This window comes from Perna viridis, chromosome 1 (assembly GCF_037379345.1).
Source record: "Perna viridis isolate PV_CMFRI_1.1 ecotype Kerala chromosome 1, ASM3737934v1, whole genome shotgun sequence".
Classification (NCBI taxonomy): Eukaryota; Metazoa; Mollusca; class Bivalvia; order Mytilida; family Mytilidae; genus Perna; species Perna viridis.
The window spans coordinates 36,753,448-36,772,836 of record NC_142445.1 but is presented as its reverse complement, the minus strand read 5'-3'; the positions used below and the strand labels follow the sequence as shown (position 1 = coordinate 36,772,836).

The window sequence follows — 19,389 nt, the reverse complement described above, 5'->3', positions numbered from 1 at the left end:
GGAGAAAAATACAGCAGTCTTTATGTCATGTGATCAATTTAGCAGGCAACTATTTCTTTTTCCAAACCAATATACATCAAAATCTGTAGTGCCTCAATCCTCTGATATTTTCACTTGACAACCAATTATTTTACCACACCAATATACACTATATAACTAGAGGCTCAAGAGAGCCTGAATTGCTCACCTGCTTATTTGAAAAACTTGAGGAAGGAAACAGGCTAAGTTAAAATCAACTAAATTGTCAAATGCAAGAAATGCTTTTCATAGCATTTTCATGACCTGAACCAGAATTTTGCTAATCTTATGACCCCTAAGTTCCATTTTCAGTATAGGCAGCCATATCTATTCACAGATTAAAATCACAACAGTTGTTTTGAGCACAATACATTAAAGAACTATTATGCTTATTTTCATTCAATGATCTTAAATGGTTTTAGAGAAGATTTTCAAAGTTGTACATGTGAAAAAAACAACAAAAAAAAACTGTTTCAGGGATCGTAACTCCTACATTAGTCAATGAATGGTTTTGAAAATTTTGGCATAGGGCCTTCTCATGATGCTTAACAATTTTACCCATGCCAGAAATTTGGTAAAGGCAACAGTTTTTGAGTTATTTGCAAAAAACTGCCATCTGACCCCCTATGTTCTATTTTTAGTAACAGCGGCCATGTTTTTTCATGGATTAAAAATCCCAACAGTCATTTTGTGCAGTACACCCTAAGGAACAATCATGCCAAGTTTAAAACCTGTCAGTCCAGTAGTTTCAGAGAAGATTTTTTAAAATTTGTCCACAACGACAACAAGGAATTTTGTTTTGTTCTACCCAAGCCCTACCTCACAGAAGTGTATATTGAGTATGCTTATCAACTTACCACAAAAGAGTCTACTGTTAAACTGTTGTGTTTGTGTCTCATATGATCTATATACCTGACAATTTTTTTGTTCTTCACGACAATACATTGTAAAACTGTAGTATTTGTCTCACGTGATCTACATTTACCTGACAGCTTTTTTGTTCATCTCACCACTGACTTGTGTGTGCGTGTGTGTCATGTGACCTTTCTACCTGACAGCCAGTTTGTTCATCACACTACTATAATGTAAACCTGTAATCTTTGTGTCATGTGATCTATATTTACCTGAAAGTTATTGTTTGTCACACCAATATATTGTAAAACTGCAAGGCCTGTGTCATGTGATTTTTATTTACCTGAAAGCCTTTTTGATCATCACACCAATATATTGTGAAACTGTATTGTCTGTGTCATGTAATCTATATTTCCCTGACAGCCCTTTTGTTTGTCACACTAAAATATTGTAAAACTGAAAGGCCTGTGTCATGTCATCCATATTTACCTGACAGCCTTTTTGTTTGTCACACTAAAATATTGTAAAACTGTATTGTCTGTGTCATGTCATCTATATTTACCTGACAGCCTTTTTGTTTGTCACACCAAAATATTGTAAAACTGTATTGTCTGTGTAATGTCATCTATATTTACCTGACATTGTTATTCATCACACAAATATTATAGTATTATTATGTAAGGTTTTCCATATTGGCTTAGTTATTGGTCCAAGGCTATCCACATTGGACTGAGACATAGATGAAGTCCAATATTTCTAGCCAAGGACCAATAACCCAGCCAATACGGAAAATCTTATGCAATTATACCTTTATTAAATAACTAGTCCAATATGCTAGGCCCTGGGTTTTAACCAGTCTAATATGACGTGTTGGACTGGTAAAAGTTGTATTGGATGGCTAAATCCTGTATTGGCGCACTTTTGTATTTTGTGTTGTATTGGCAGTTTTGATCATATTTGGGCTGATATTTGAATGTTAGTCAATAAATTGTAAAATTGAAGTGTCTGTATCATGTGATCTATATTTACCTGCCTTTTTTGTTCATCACACCAATACATTGTAAAACTGTATTGTCTGTGTCATGTGATCTTTATTTACCTGACAACCTATTTGTTCATCACACCAATATATAGTAAAATTGAAGTGTTGTGTCGTGTGATTTATTTATCTGACAGCCATTTCTTTTATCACACCAATCTATTGTAAAGCTGTATTGTTTGGGTCATGTGATTTATTTACCTGACAGCCATTTCTTTTATCACACCAATAAACAGTAAATCCTGTAATATCTGTGTTATTTTGAGGTATCCAAGACACATAGTAAGTTGAGCCTTTTTCATTTTTCCGCTCTAGCAACATTGTTGGGGGTTTAAGATTCCCTAAAATATACATGTAATTAGTTTCTCCAATTCTAATCTGGTGATAAAAAATGCATGTGACTATTTAACCAGCAGGCAGTGATTAAATTTTGTTGATAAGATTTCCTATCATTTTACATTTTAAAATTTTTCTTCAAAATTGAAAAGCTTAAATTTACCATCTGGAGTGGAGAAATTATTTAAATCACTCATTAATAAAGTAGAATCTATATATAATAACATACTATAGTTATAGTGTACTGAGTCTTAACGGAATAATGAGTAATTAATTACTTTTTTCCTATCTGACAAAATTCATGATTAACAAATATTGTTCTGCATGAATATTAAGCATCAGTCTCTGTAAGAATCAGTCAGTGGGTGGAACATGGTATGAAAAAAATCCACCAATTTGAAAATTTAATTTCACTTTTTGCACTATCAGACAAGCTTTTCTATTAACATTTTGGTAAATTGAGTTATAATTTCATAGCAATGCACTGTAAATGAACATTTCAAGGGCAGACAACTCTGTCAAAAACCTCATTTTTATAACATTCTATTGAAAAACTCTGCAGTGATGCAGAGATCAAATAATGGTCTTTTCAAATAAAGAAAACATCCTTGAATGAAATAATATTGTCAGATTGATGGGGTTTTGACATGTGATGAATGGTTTTATCCAATCAGGAGTGGTCAACTCAAATAACTTTAGTTACCAAATCCTATTCATGTATTAAAATAAATATGTTTAAACTAAATAACCTTAGACTTTGTTGATTAATGCATACTGTGCTATTGTATCATCAACTGGAATACATGAGAGTTCATATACAAAATCATACAATACGATTTTCAGGACCTTCAAAAATACAAACTCCAGTATTGGAAACTTTTTAAAAAAATCACTAAGTGATAAGCGTATGAAAATAAAGAGAAGTTAAAAGGTTTGGTCATATATTTTTATACATTTGTGTTTTCTTTTTTTTTTGGTGGATATCTTAAGATTGATAAATTGATACAAATGGAACTATTATGTAAGTATGATAGGGCTGTCAAGTTTAGAGAAGCCCATACATGAGCTTTGCCAAAATTTTGAAAGAAAAAAGAATAAAAGAACAGTGTTCCTATGCCCCCCGCAAAAAAAAAATAGTGAGAAAAACTTTAAATTCACTGAAATTTTCTAAGTCCAAGGGCCGTAAATCTGTATAAAATCATTCAACAGTAACCAAAGTCAAAGTTAATCTGTAACTCTCTAAAATAAGGCCACATACCAATAACAAACTCATTTAGTAAAAGCATAACAAACAAAAGTGTGGAAAACGCTGACGGGCAGACAGAAGGAATGGAAGGAAAGAAGGACAGACAGGCAGATGGATAGACTGACGGCGCAACAGATGGACAGACGGACGCCGGCATTTACATGTGCCCCATGGACATATCGCAGGGGACAAAAATACAATTGAGATGGAGCATCAACAAGGTTATACAGATGTAAATGCTCTGAAACATGAATGTCTAAAAATCCTTCTGACTAAACATTTGTAAATGACAAATGCAGTTATAGAAAGTGAACTTAAAACACAGGCACACAGCCTATATGAACTCTCATGTATTCCTGTTGATGATACAATAGCATAACATGCATTAATCAACAAAGTCCAAGGTTATTTAGTTTAAAGATATTTATCTTAATATATGAATAGGATTTGGTAACAAAGTTATTTGAGTACAAATAGCTCTGTCCCTCAAAGGCAAAGCCTAAAATCATATTAAAATCATATCAAATTTGTTGAATTTTGGATGAATTTACATAAATCTCACACAAACTGTATGAGACTTGACAGACCAGTTATATCCCTTGATTAAAAATCTGAATTCCAGTGATCTTTTGCCCCTGTGCAGGTCTGGGTGTCAAAAGAATAGGCCTGCAGCAGCGCTAAGCTTGTCATAGAAGGTGACTAAATAGTGCTCAGAACCCTAACCGGGTGGCTAGAGCACTCTGCCCACAGAGCAACTGGCTTGTATGCCCCAGGTGGTGGAATGGGGTACCCCTGGTGTGTTACATGCTGGGGTTGTCGGCTATAATACGGAAAACCTGACTGCGAACCATAGTGGTGCACCATGTTGGGAAAGATGCCACGTTCCTCCCATGTTAAAGAACCCTACTGTGGTATTCTCCTGGAGTAGGAACCATAGGGCTCTGCCACAGGAGGCTAAATTGCCCAACCCTACCCACCTCTCCCTGTTTCCAGTGGCAATCAAAATTTGTCGACCCCATTATCCATGTGTCCCATCCCGTTTTATTTCATGTTCATTTTATCATCCATTTCATGTTCATCGCCTGAATATAGCTGAAATATTGCTGCTCGGGCGTTAAACCCCAGCAAACAAACAAACAAACAGTGAACTTTTGTTGAAAAAAAAAGAAAGCCTGGTGAATCTTGAGGAAAAATAGGAATCCTAAGGAATTTCAGAAGGTCAAGGCATAGTCCATTTTTCATATGTTTCAAATTTTATCATTGGGAAGTTAGGCAAACTTATCTCCATTAGAAATTTGTCATTAATAGGGAAGTAAGTAAAAAATTACCACAACTCCTGGCCAACATGAAGCCATACTAGATTGTATTGTTGTCATCCAAGCCCTGTAAATCACCACATTCAGCAAACGGGCTAGCAAGATATTTAAGGGGCTCACTCAGAAAATTCCATAATACATTTGCCTTAGCAAAAAAAAAATCCAACAAAAAACACACAGAAAAAAAATCAGCTAATAAATGCCAGCAAAAATATTTTATCTAGGGGTAAAGTTCTAGGAAGTATTAACCAGGCATGTACTAGTATAATGTTAAAATAAAAAAAAAAAATTCGTTGTTTTTTTTTCGTACAAAGGCACATTAATTCTATTTTTAACACTGTGAAGTAGTTGCTGATACAATCTTTAACAACAATAACTTTAAGTGTTCTAGAAAATTTATAAGGAAGTTCAAGTCCTTAACAAAAATATTGATCAATTGAGATAATACTGTGAAGAGTTCTCTTCTATGTTGTATAACGAAAAGATGGGAAATGGATAAAAGCTATGTATACAATCTGAATCAGATCTCCAAGGTTACTTTCACTTAAGTTGTTAGTGTAATATATAAATGTTTTTCTTCCTCCTCAATGTTTAATGTAAAGGACATTTTTACTAAGAAAAGAGACCAAAGAAAGAAAATATTTAAAATTACTATAATTTTCAGGAGTAAGAATTTTTTAGTTGGGGGCGAGACATTTTTATTCAATTTAAGCTTTTTCTGGAATGACCAATTGCAGGTCTTTGACTTTTTACAGGAGTTAAGGTATAGAATTTTCATCCTGGGGTCTCTGAAATCAAATATTTGCTCCCAGGATTACTGGTTCAAAAAATAATTTGATCTCAAAATATCTAATCAAATATTATATAATACATTCACCACACTGAAAATTGTACATGATAATAAATATTACCTTGTTTGGTATTTTCCTGTTTTTTTTTTCTATCAAGTTTTTTTCATTAAGGTAGTAAAACAGGTTGGTAAAAACTTAATGGGTAACAATATATTGAAGTGAAAGGGAGAAGAAATATGTACAAAAAGACTTACTGTATTGCATTCATTTGGATGGAGTAAGGTTTGGGTGAAGTCTGCCCAATAGGAGCAAAGAAAATAGGGCATTAATAGAACACTAAGTGAGTCACCTTCATGTAATAGTGAAAAATGGGGGATTGCAAAATGTTCAAAATAGCCAATGCTTCCCCATTTCACATGGCAGGATATAAGATAAAAAATGAAGCCTGCCCCTAAAATGTGAATAAAAAAGTTCAGGAGTAACGGTGCACAAATGGCTAAAAATTAGGAAATCTATTTATTATAAATACATGTATTAAGTAGTCTACAGCGTAATGTCACCAGTACATTAATAGTCTTCAGTACAAAACCTACAGAGAATAAATCAAATCTTTCATGTTGGTAGTGTGTGTTATGCAATTTGCATGCAAGTAACAAAATCATAAACTTTTAACATTGGATTAACAAGACCATAGAGACACTGATACTAATATTTCAAACATTGTTGATTTTTGAAAAGAGTAAAAGACAAAGTCCTACACAAGCTGAATGCAAACAAAATGCCTCTCACTGTTCCACGACTTTTTTTAGCAGACACTATGGCAAGCCAAAATAGGACAAAAAGCCATACTTTTTAATGTCAAAAATGATTTTTTAATATAGAAATTAATTTTTTGATATTAGAAATTGATTTGTTAATATTACAAAACTGAATTTTAATATCAGAAAATGAATTTTTGATATTAAAAATCCATTTCTTAATATAAGAAAATCATTTTCTAATATTAAAAATTCATTTTCTAATATTAAAATATCATTTTTTTATATTAATAATTATCTGATTTTTTTAATATTAAAAATGTCTACAAGCATCAGGCTAAGATCAAAATTTTAATTTTTAATATTAAAAATTCATTTTTTATATTGAAAAATGATTTTCTAATATTAAAAAATGATTTCTTAATATTAGAAATTGAATTTTTAATAATAAAAAATCGTTTTTTAATATTAAAAACGATAGTAGAATTTTTTATATAAAAAAATAATTTTCTAATATTAGAAATTGATTTTTCAATATTGAAAATTCGTTTTCTTCTATTAAAAAAATCGTTCTTTTATTTTTTATATTAGAAAATAATTTTAAAATATTATAAAATAGGGCTTTTTGTCCACTTTGGCTTGCCATAAGAAACAAAATACTGCTTCACAGGACACACCTTGATACAACCCTGAACAAATGGTATTATAAAATAAAATTTCCTTCATATCAGAAATCTCTGTTACATCCGAAAGATTCTTACAAGGCCTAATACTTCAGGATGTTTGCTGCTCATGTCCTGGGTCATTTTTTCAGATTTTTGGACTCCTCTAGTTTTATCCATTTAAAAGCATAATTTTTTTTTTATTTGCCCAATGACCCCCACTCTTCTTTTCATAATTTCATTTCACATACCTTAAAATGTTATTTGAGAAGTTTTAATGAAATTCTTGTTATTTCTTGTTTTTTTTAATAGATTAAACCTACTAAGACAAAACCTATGAAAAATCTAGATAGATCATTTTTCTGCCAAATTTTAAATCTTTCCATATATCTAAAAAATGAGCACACTGACCAATCATTTTTTCTTCTTATATTGCTCTAGCATGAAAGATCTTAAAAATTCCACAACCATTTGAAAACTTTGTTATTTTTAAACAGAGCAGTGAACATCCTTAATGGTATAATGGCAAAATAAGGTCATGACGCACATTTGTCAAGTGGTTAATGATTTTTTATAGTTAAGATGTATATCTTGTTAATTTTTATCTTTCAAATTCTTACAGTTCCCAGAGGTGAAGTATTAGTTTAAACTAGCCCACCAATAGCAGGATTTTAATATCTTTAAAAAAATAAAGACATTTATTTTGGTAACTAATTTTATGGATAACATATTTATTTACAGTATTTCAAAATGGATACATGAAGACTACATTGTATAGTAAAGATACATTTGATTAAATCCTGCCATGGTTATTTTCTACATTTATGAAATGCAAGCCATTTTAGCAAGTTTTTTAGAACAAGATAACCCATCAATACACGACAACCTGGTTAGAGGTCTCATTAGGGAAAGGAAGAGCAGTAAACATTTTACTTAGTAACTATTTATACATTGGTAAGTAACTAAATGGTTTGAAATAAATTATTTAAAAGTATCCAAGTACTTACTGCAGATATAAAATGATTAAAATATCAAATATCAAATTATCAAATATTTGAATCTGAAGTTTACTGCTGTTCATTGCTGCAATCGGACAGTAAACCAATCTGTCGCATTGGAGAGTTACTTGTCTTTGCTCAAAATTTCAATAAACGAATTAAAGTCGGGAATATGAAAAAGTTCTATTCATCTCATAAACTGACAATTGACTACCTATAGCAGTTCATCTAGTAATGGTCACTCAATCAAAAAGCAATTAACCAACTCTATTCCCTTAAATTAACTATTTTACTGGCTGTAATATATAACAGATTTATAATTCTGAGATGCAGTAATTGCTAATAGAGATAAACCAATGCTTACCCTCTGATATATCAATAGGTGAACTGTTTTCCGAGAATCCAATTTCAGTACCAGCTCTGATGTTCACATGTAGAACACTGTCAACAGAAACATTCAAGAACGTATAGGAAAGTTGAGTGCCAGGAACTTCAGCACCGGCTATTATAGAACCATCCTCTTTTACAAGAGAAGCACTGTACTTTACTATGGGCCCAAAGTCTTCCATAGCATCAAAGAACTGAAATTAAATGTAGTATGGAATATAACTTTATAACAATTTTCTTATAATAGTTTGAAAATTTGAACAGAGGTGAATAACTGCTGTTTGAGGGGTACCAATGTCTGTAGTTTCTTGGTTCAGTATAAAGTAAACATATTAAATTTCAAATTCATATGTTCAATTTAAAACTTTGGTTCTCTAATAAAGTCACGTAATAACAAAAAAATCTATTAAGGTCTCGCTTACCACTTCCAGGTCAAAAGGCCATCCCCCTATATACTTCCAAAAGCACAGTGAACCTAGATCTATGCATTGCATATTGTGTATGTTGATCAAAAGTAGTCAAAACAAAGCTGAGAATGTGTACTTTTAAAATCCGATTTGTAATTTACTACAAAAGTGTACAAGTCTATGCCGTCAGTTACCAGAAAAGATAAAAATGTTGATTTTCAGTATTATTTATTCAAGTCAATTTTGTGAAAAATTTCTGCAATCATCAAACCTTTAGTATATTGATTTTAAAAGCCTTTTTTCCATCTTTGCAATGGTACGAAAGTTTTCTCTATCATATAGTGAAAAATGGCGAAGTCCAACAAATCAGGAAGTTGATATTATACAGCTCCCAAAATTGCTAACAATATATGCCACATTTGTATAAAGCCATAAACCAAATTCACAAATTCAACAATTAGGAGACCAGATAATTGCAACAAAGTTCAGATGGATGAAATGACAGACAGAATGGTGATTCCAATATATCACCCTCCTCATTGGGTTTGATTATAATAATTATTTTGACAGTAATCACAAATACACAGTTATTGTTTCAGTTTGTATATTATAGGAGAAAGTGGAGTATAAAATAATTATAAACTTTTTTCTTTTGCCTTTCCCTTACCTTAACCATAAAATAATGTTCCAGAAATAATATTCCCTTAACTAGGGGCTTTAAAGAGCCAAAATCATTCACCTGATTGAAAAGCTACATACTTTTTTTTGTAAATAGCAGCCATGTTTTTTTTTCAGAAAGAAACCCTACCCTCATACCTTAGGAACAATCCTATCAACTTTCATAGAATTCTGTCAAGTAGTTTGTTTCACTGAAGAAAATTTTGAAAGTAATATCATAAAAAATAACCCCCCCCCCCCAAAAAAAAAAAAAAACATCTAAAAAGGCATAAACTCCATCAAAGAATAAACTCCAACAAAGGTAAACAGATATTCACAAAAAGATATTTCTTCATGCTAAACACTTATACCCACGTAAGAATTTTGTTGCTCAGACGTTAAACCCCAACAATCAATCAATCAATCATGTTAACCCTAATGGATTAGGAAATATATAGTAAAAACTGCTGTCTGACCCTTATTTTGCCATGCTTTTTTTTTCATGGATTTCCAATTTTCATGTTGTGAATGATACATTACAAACCAATCATATTACTTTAATAGAATTCTGTCCAGTAGTTACTGAGGATATGATTTTAGAAAGTAATTGTATTAAAAATAGCAAAAATATGTCTAAAAAGGGCAATAACTCCAAAAAGGGTTAACAGATTTTTACCAAAATTTGACCACAGATAGATCTCACTGTCCCTGTCAGAATTGCCTAAATCAAATGGTTTTGGAAATATATTTGAAAAACTGCTGTCTGACCCAAGTCATTTATACCAAGTTTGGTTCTAATCAGTCAAGTAATGTCAGAGGAGAAGAGTTTTGAAAAATTGTAAAAAATGCCTAGTGATGGCAAATAGCTCACATGGCCCTTAAGGCGGGGTGAGCTAAAAGCAGTGAATTAATTTAATGTTAAGAATTGATTTAAGGCAAAATAAAACATTTCAAGCTAAACAAAATCTAACAAATAATCTCTCTTTCATATTGATGTAGTTTTAAAAAGTTGTTCAGACAGGGACAAACAAACACATTTTTAAGCTTGGCCTTCAGTAATATAAAGATAAATGTAAATCCTTATTTTAAAAGTGTTTTGTTAATTAAAGATAAACTTCTCATAAGTGTTTCTGAGAAGGAATCAGAAGATTCAAAGATGTCAACCAACTCATTACACAATATCAAGTACCAGTCCATATAAAATTCAGACACTGAATAAGTAGAGGTGATAACCCACCAAATAAACAACGCTTTTTCTGTCTATATATGCTATATTTTACTGCATAATAATTCCATCAATATACAGATCTGTATTTTTGAGAAAACCATTTACCACTTAATTCAACTAAATGAAACAAAATCAAAGAGACAAGATCATGTGATCTGTAACTGTTTCTCAATTAGAACAAAAAGTGAATTGTGTGGGTTTTTGACATATATGAATTACTTCCTGTTGATTAATACACACAATCTAATAATGATGGATGTATAAAAAAAAACTGTTAAGAGGTTACCAGATTAAAACAGAAAAGTGTGATCAAATAAACAATCAGACCTTGAACTCCGAATGATTGGTTAGGAAATGTTATAACTTAAAGCATCATGTGTCTATTAAAGATAAAAATCTTTTATAAGGTCACAAGTGACATTTACTATGTTTGTTAAAAACGTCCCTGTAAGTCATTTTGAAGGAAATTTATTCTAAGAAACAGCAACTGAAATAAAGAATTGTAACAGAAAGATATGATTATGGACATGCAGTCAACAACATTATTCCCATACTAGTTAATTGCTAGGATTTTGATTGCCTTGGAACATGTCTTCACAAATCCCATATACCCTGGTTGTGCTAAGCCATATACCCAAATGTAAATCACCTTTTTCCCTTTGTAATGTCACACACTTTTTAGACTAATACTATGTCCATTTTCAAAGATATCAAAAAGATTTAATGGTACGTTTCATGCTAATTTCTGGGGATTAGGTGAAACACTTGAAATATTTTCCAGCAACATGAGGCGTATATTTTCAAACACCCTTTGTTATAATAGAATAGACTGTTTGCTTTTGTCTGTGAACTGTATGTATATTTATCCAAGTATATGCAAATTATCATTATCAACATCATGTAGTTATGATGGCATTAACAGCAAAACATGCCACCAAAATCAAAATTACAAAATTAACTCTTAACACCTTGTATTTTCACTATCTGGAGTTCTATCAAAGGAAGATCCCTGAACTTGAATTAGAAAGATTTGATTTTCTATATTCATAAAAACATCAAAATAATGTGAAAGAAAACATTACTTTTATGTCTCTTCAATTTGGACCTCTGTCTGATTGTAAAATAAATATTATTGGACAAATATTGGAAATAAATTCAGTTCATATATTCATTGATATTGAGACTTTTTACACTTTTAGTACCCTGAACACCCTTCAGCTATGCCTCAGGGTGTACTTTGGTACTTCAGGAGTAAATCAAAGGCTGAAGTTTTCAAAGTCGCTAATCGTCAACTATTCTATGCCACTGATTTTGGCTTGCTTTCAACATCACTGCTTAACTTTACTCCAAATGAGTTAGTGAATTTCTCATTTTCACCTCAACCCCTGGGGAGGATCCATGTAAGGACTTGGTTCAGAATTAGAAAAATTACAAATTTTGGTGAGCTGAAAGTTGAAGATTTTAGAAAGGAAGAATATGCAAGGATGATGATTGATAATACATGTGCATATTCACTTTCTTTTCCCATTTCACATCTCTTTATATTGTACATTTGTTTATTACATATACTAGCAGAATAAGCGTATTTCTTTTGCAAAAATGTACTTGACATTTTAGAACTATATTGTGAAACTCAACAATTCACAAATCGGCAAACTTCAAGTGAGTTTGATATGGTAAGAACTCAAGCAAAGTTGCAATATGTTCTAAAATGGAATGACTTTGTAACCATGATGACCCAAATGTTTCTCATTCAAGCAACTGGCAACCCCTGAATTGGAGACTAGGCATTTCTCTGCTGTACTACAGAAAGTTCAATGCATTTCATCTTTTAATGTAAACTTCCCACTCTCATACAATTAAAACACACATAGAACACATGTGTATGTTATTTAAGAGGTACATTTTGATCTCATATAAAGCTAGAAATGATGGTTCTACGTCACAAATCTGCAACATAAGGTTGTGTAGTGATATATAATTATGCTAATCATATATGAATGCATATATAAGAATTTTCTAGAGTTTTATTTTTATAATTTTATAATCTTAACATAAAAAAAATATTGTAAGCAATAAAATCTCCTGGTTTTCAGTAACAATAGTTTGAATGATTTCCCTTTACAGGTGTGTCTATCTTTACAATAAATCCAACCACATAATAAAGTTTAGTTTAAATCCATTAACAGCTTAAAATTGGAAAAGAGTGGCACTTTCATAACAATACTGTGTTACATTTTTAAGAAAAGTTAAATATTTCAGATAATTTTTAGCCTTATATTATAGGAAATGACCTTTAATTTCATGTTTAACCCATCACTAAATTATCACAAACAAAAATCATTACAATATCTGGAAGTCTTCTAAAGAAAAGTTCACACTTAAGCATAGAGTCTTACAATTCATTATGGACACAACAATTGGTATGGACAGAATATAGCATAATGATTTTAAAAAGCCTTAATTGATATTCAATTAAAATATTTTTGATATTTGACAAAAGATTAAAAAGTTAATTATTTGGGGTGTGACCCTCTTGACCCCTTATAATTTGAAACTGTAAGAGGTATCTGAAATCTGATTGGAAAATGGAGGCACTGATTTTCATAAGGTATCCTATAAAAAAAAATTGAAAATAGACAAAACAAAGTTATTGTCTAGACATCAGGAAAATGCATGTTTCTGGCCCTTAAAAATCAATCCAAGTCTGACCATTGTGATATAGAATATTGTGGAACAATATCATACTAGACATTCCTATGCTTTTAGTGGAGTTATATAGTTGAATTCTATGAGATGCTGTTTATGCCTATTTTGGCCCCTAATTCTAAAATGGTTGGGGCTATAACTCCCTAATCAATACCAACCTTTAGTAATCTTTTTATAAAATTTTATAATGATCAACCCTGGCGCGGATCCAGGACTGGCTTACCGGGTATACACCCCTCCTAAATCGGTAAGAAAAAAAATTTTCACCACAAGTTTCACACCAAAAATATGTTTTGCCTTGCTTTACATGGCATTTAATTCAATTAACCCCCCCCCCCAAACTCAAATCCTGGATCCGCCCCTGCAACCAACTAATATTAAAGTTATTATTGCACAAATACCAAGTGTCTATGAACGACAACAATGCTGCCACCGCCAATGAAAACAACATACCAATACATGACCATAAATTTTATGTGGTAGTGTAAAAACTTATGTAAAAAAAGAGTGTTACAGAATGCAGCATGATATGACCACAGCATGTTAAACTCATTTCACTTGGGGCAAGTTTGGACACAATACATGTATTAGTTTTTGACCTACTTAAGCAAAGGGACTTACAGTTCATTATAGACACAACAATTGGTTTGAACACAACATTGTACAAAATTTTAAATTCAATTAAAATATTTGAATATCTTTTTGGCATTTTATAACTCAAAAATCATAAGAGATATCTTAAAATCTGATTGAATAAGCCGGAAAGGATTTTTGTAAGGAATCAAATATAAAAAAATTTAATTCTACCATAAATATAAAAGTCAATTTTTTTCAGGTGGAAAAAGAAATTAATTGAGATCCTTTTTATGAAAGCAAACACTACAAAAAATAATTAAAATCAGTCAAGGCATTTTTTTACTCTATCACCTGCAGACAGAGGAATGCAATAAACATGTCTGTAAAAAGATGCCCTATAAAAAAATAATCTTTCCCAATAATTACCTTCCAATAAACTGTTATAGATCTTATACCAGTTGATTCAAATATTTCTTGTGTATAACCTCCCTTTCTTGTTTCTGGAGAAAATCTAGCTACTGTAATAGAGAAAAGGACAACATCTTAAATGTATATTCCATTGTAATTTTATCAAAAGCTTAGGGTTAAAAAAGTACTGACAGCCATGCAATCATGATACAGTACTGACAGCCATGCAATCATGATACTGTACTGACAGCCATGCAATCATGATACAGTACTGACAGCCATGCGATCATGATACTGTACCAGTGGCGTAGCACCATTAAAGCATGTGCTTACAAATTATTTTGACAATTTTTTTTCTTTTTTTTTTTTTTAGTTTTACACATCCTTGGCTTTACATTTACATGAATTTGCTTGTAACAATCACATCTGGAATGAATATTAATTTCTATTTAATATTCGATCATTTAAATGTAACTGTGGTGTCTAAATTTCATAGGTTCATGATCAGTTCAATTAAACAAGTGTCCATGTGTTGATCTTGAACTTCATAAAACCTAAAAGGACGCTGTTTACGTTGAGGTGACAAATATGCATCTGGGCAAATTTGACAACTTTGACAAAACAACACATGGGCCAATCAGGTCATGACTAGTGTATTAAAATGAGTGAAAATTTTATGAAAATTGCTGAAGGTAAAAGGGATGATGTTGTCTCAATGTTTTTTAAAAATAAAATTGCAAGAAATAGGGCTATCTTGAAAAGTATTTTGAAGACTATTGTTTGTGTGAAAAGCAGCACATTCCCCTACGTGGTCATACCAAAGATTAAAGTAATTTCATTGCTCTTATCAAATTTAGGGCAGAAAATAACAGGATTTTGTCTGACCATTTACAAAGCAGTCCCCAAAACGCTAGATATCTATCAAACCAGATACAAAATGAGTTAATTCATATTTGTGGCCAACAATTACGACAGCAGATCGTCGATGAGTGCAATTCTGCAAACAGTTTTAGCATAATATCAGATGAAACTACTAATGTTTCTACCGTCGAACAGGTTTCTTTATGCTTGCGTTATGTCGTTTCCATCAAAGCTGGCTGTGATTCTTTTAACTTATACACCTTCCTCTAAACACTTAACAAGTTTTGAAATAGATGGTCAAAGCTGTTACCTTCATGAAAAAAAGTTATTTTAATTTGAAAATAATGCTCAATTTCTGGGGGCTGACACCCCCCAGACCCCCTATTTACGCCGCTGTGTACTGACAGCCATGCAATCATGATACTGTCCACATTTTTGCATTTGCTAGTTTTCGCGGATTCTGTCAAGTGAACATGTTCATTGGTATCAATTTTGTTTCTTCTGATGGCCGTTATTCAATTCTACTGTTCACAGAACAGGCTTGTAAATCAAACAGTATTTTAATAAAGGAACGTTTACAGAGGTAACAAATGATCATTATACCTATATGTACATCTTTCTCTTCATTCACAAAAGAATTACATAATGCTTGACTGTTTTTGGTGATGAACCTTTTGACCAAAGTAGCCAATATAGCATCTTCATTAGTCATGGGTTACAGTCCTATACTCCTCCATTCTAGTCTAAATAATTATGTTGTTTTGGGAGGCTAATTTCTATTTTGCTTTGTCGCCCATCTTAAATATCAGATTAAAAAATTCCTCAGTGATTGTCATGATTATCTGGACTACGTCCATTCATGATGTAACACTTGGCTAGCAAAGATATCCATATAGTAACCATATTTAGAAACTGTGGACAAAGTGAGCCCGATCTTTTTACCTTTAATGACAATTTGAAAAAGATCTGAAGTGTAAATGTATGCTTAGTACACTAATATAAAGATATAAATATTGTATGATGCTGGTAAAGGGAGATGATTGAACATGTGGATTTTACCTCCTATGCCTTATTCCTCTTGGCTTAATTAAATCAAAAGAGGCATACCTGCCCACATTACTAAATGTCCATGGGGGGCTTTATGCATGAAATAGTCCTCAGCACTAATGAAAACCATTACATCATGCCATATTTATCATGGTATTGTTGTCTGGCATTTTTATGACAACACAAATCTAATGCCGATTTGTTTTGTGTTGTAAATCTTGGTCAATATTGATCATTCAAATTTAAACTTTTCCCCACAATTAGTAACGCTTGACAGATATGAGGATGTTTAAATTTTTATAGGGAGGTTTGGCATTATTTCTATGCTAATCAGAAACACCTTTGTCTATGACCAATGACAGATCAACAGCTTATGTTCAAGGGCATGGGCCCCCCTTTTTGTTAAAAAATTTGTTAAATCAGTGAATTTCTTATGGCATTATAGATAACCCTTCTTTCTAGACCCTCAACCCTTTCACAAAATCTGTATTGGTTACTGGTGAATCTTATAGAGATAGCCATCTACTTACAAATATTTGTAAATAAAAACACTCTGAATAAGGATTTAGAAAATTTAGAATCTATAGACAAAGAGTAATCAAGGGAACCAAACGAAAGCAATCCAGGGGCAAAAACCAAACATGGAAAGCAGACATACACAACAAAGAACATTAAATAACTAAAATAATAGACACAAAGTAACAAAAGCAAATGAGCAACTCGGACTCCACGAAAAACTGGGAGTGTGGACCAGGTACACCGGTAGGATAAATGTTGTAACAAAGAATTCCTACCAAACATATCCCTTCATGTACATGTATCTCTCTGTTCAGACATGGTATCTTTGCCCTTTGTGAGATTCTACTTATTTAACACAAAATATGGCAAGCCAAAGTGGACAAAAATCAATATTTTGTAATATTAGAAAATGAATTTGTAATATTACAAAATCATTTTTTTAATATTAGAAAAGATTTTTTAATATTAGAAATTCATTTTGTAATATTGTAAAAATCATTTTTTAATATTACAAATTCAATTTCTAATAATTAAAAAATCATTTTTTAATATAAGAAAATACTTATTTTTGTCCACTTGGCTTGCCATAATAAAAAGTAATAATGTTTTAAACATACCCTGATGATGTTTAAAGGGAAAGAGTTGGTTTACCGTCAACTGAAATAACTATCACCTGAAGAATTTCATAAGGTAGTTGACTGGACAACTGAAAAGTGATCAGATACAGTTGAGGAAAAATTGTTTGTGGGACACTAATTTTCTTGTAGTTTTCGTGGGTTTAGCAAACCATGAAATTAGTTTCACAACAAAAATGAAATCTGCTATTTATTTGTAAGCTGATGGTGTCACATCAATTAATTCAAGAATCTACAAACTAAATATTCCTCCTAAACCACGAAAATTAGTATCCAAGGATAACAGTACTTACACAGTAATAGACAAAGTTAAAATCTCCTACTCAACTGTCCAGTCAACTTCCGAAGAAAGTACAACCTAAAATTAGGAGATGAATTTGAATGAACATTTTAATTTAGGTTTTATATACGTCTGTTCTCCCCTTCCTGGTTCCCCTAACTTCACAGTTATTTTTAGATGAAATGCACAAGTCACATGATGTCATGGAATTTCAGGCTGAGGCAGCTGGACCCCAAACAAAATTCAGTGACTTTCACTTGATGGAATGTAGCTTTCCAAACTTCATATTTATTGGACTTCAGTAGCCGTTTTTAATGTTGTGCATCTATTTATAGCACGTGTTACGGAAATCTCGTTGTATTTTTATTATAACACACGAATGATGCCTCCGAAGGCAAGCGTCGCTAAAGTAAATTCGTTCCCAATATGGCAATAAAGTCTTGGACCCAGAACAGATCTATACGGATCTTGAAATAACTGAACTTGGAATAAGTTTCCTGGGAACGCGCGCCGATCCCACTTGATTTCATTGTATAAATCATATGCTCATATATGGAACGCCTAAACTGTCTGATGAGATACACATTTGTTTACGTGTGGTCAATTTTATGTTACTTGCTGTGGTTTTATAATTACATGTGGTCATTTTGTATTTACGTTATGTAGGAACATCTTTACATTATGTCGTTTTGTCTTTACGTTCTGCCATTTCGTCTTTACGTTCTGTCATTTCGTCTTCACGTACTGTAATTTTGTCTTTACGTTCTGTCATTTTATGATTACGTTATGTCAACATATATTTACATTGTGTGGATTTTTCTTTACGGGCAGTGGTTTTCTTATAACGTGAGGTCGTTTCATCTTTACCTTATGTCGATCTCTAACTACTTTATGTGCTTTTTTCTTTACGTGTAGTGATTTCTTCTTTACGTGATGTGGTTTCTTCTTTACATGATGTGGACAAAAAATTTATGATGACGTGTGACCCCGGAACTTTTCGATCCGGTGTAAACTTCAAATCAGTCCGTAAAAGGCAAAATAGACGTCACAACGCCGATTAGAAAAATGCTGAACGAAATATACTTGGGTAGTCTATCCAGTCACCCTAGAGTGTTTATTATATAGTAAAAATAGCTTATTTGTTATTTACGTTCAATATTGTCACAATTGATACACCTGGGACTCTGTTGATGACTTGTGGCAATTTTCGTAGTCAGAATATATTTTTTGAATTCCAAAAACATGGGTATTTCGACTCCCGCGGAAATTTGCATAAATTCGAATCTACAAGTTATTGCGTGACTATATTTATTTTCTACATTAATAAACTACCAAAACTAATTTTCAAGAAAGATTTTTTTAAAAATGTTAAAAATATTACCCCTACCCCTAGAAAACTGGTCCCAGTATCGTCATAATTTTCATTCACAGCATACCGACACTGTGAAACTCATATTTTATGGCCATTTTATGGTATTACAGTAATAACAGTACCGTATGCAGTAATAACAGTACCGTATGGTGCCCCCGTTATAGGAGGAATATATTTGCTGCTATTATATAACACCTAATTGTGTGCCCTCTTTCGGTTAATAAAGATAAGAAACGTCTCCTGTATTTGTAAGCTCCAAGACTTTGTGTCTATTACTCGGACTGTGG

At 32.0% G+C, this 19,389-nt stretch overlaps 1 protein-coding gene across 2 annotated transcripts in view; it reads right to left on the bottom strand.

Annotated features, from left to right (window-relative positions):
* Nucleotides 1-19,389, bottom strand: part of LOC148628584 (uncharacterized) — a 76,636-nt gene that overhangs the window by 20,519 nt on the left and 36,728 nt on the right. For both annotated transcript variants that reach the window (XM_088590510.1, XM_088590511.1), the window contains exons 8-10: nucleotides 14,407-14,498; nucleotides 8,381-8,597; nucleotides 2,111-2,250 (exon numbers count right to left, since the gene is read on the bottom strand). In XM_088590510.1, coding sequence (XP_088446636.1) covers nucleotides 2,111-2,250; nucleotides 8,381-8,597; nucleotides 14,407-14,498 — 449 coding nt within the window. The remainder of the gene's footprint in view (nucleotides 1-2,110; nucleotides 2,251-8,380; nucleotides 8,598-14,406; nucleotides 14,499-19,389) is intronic.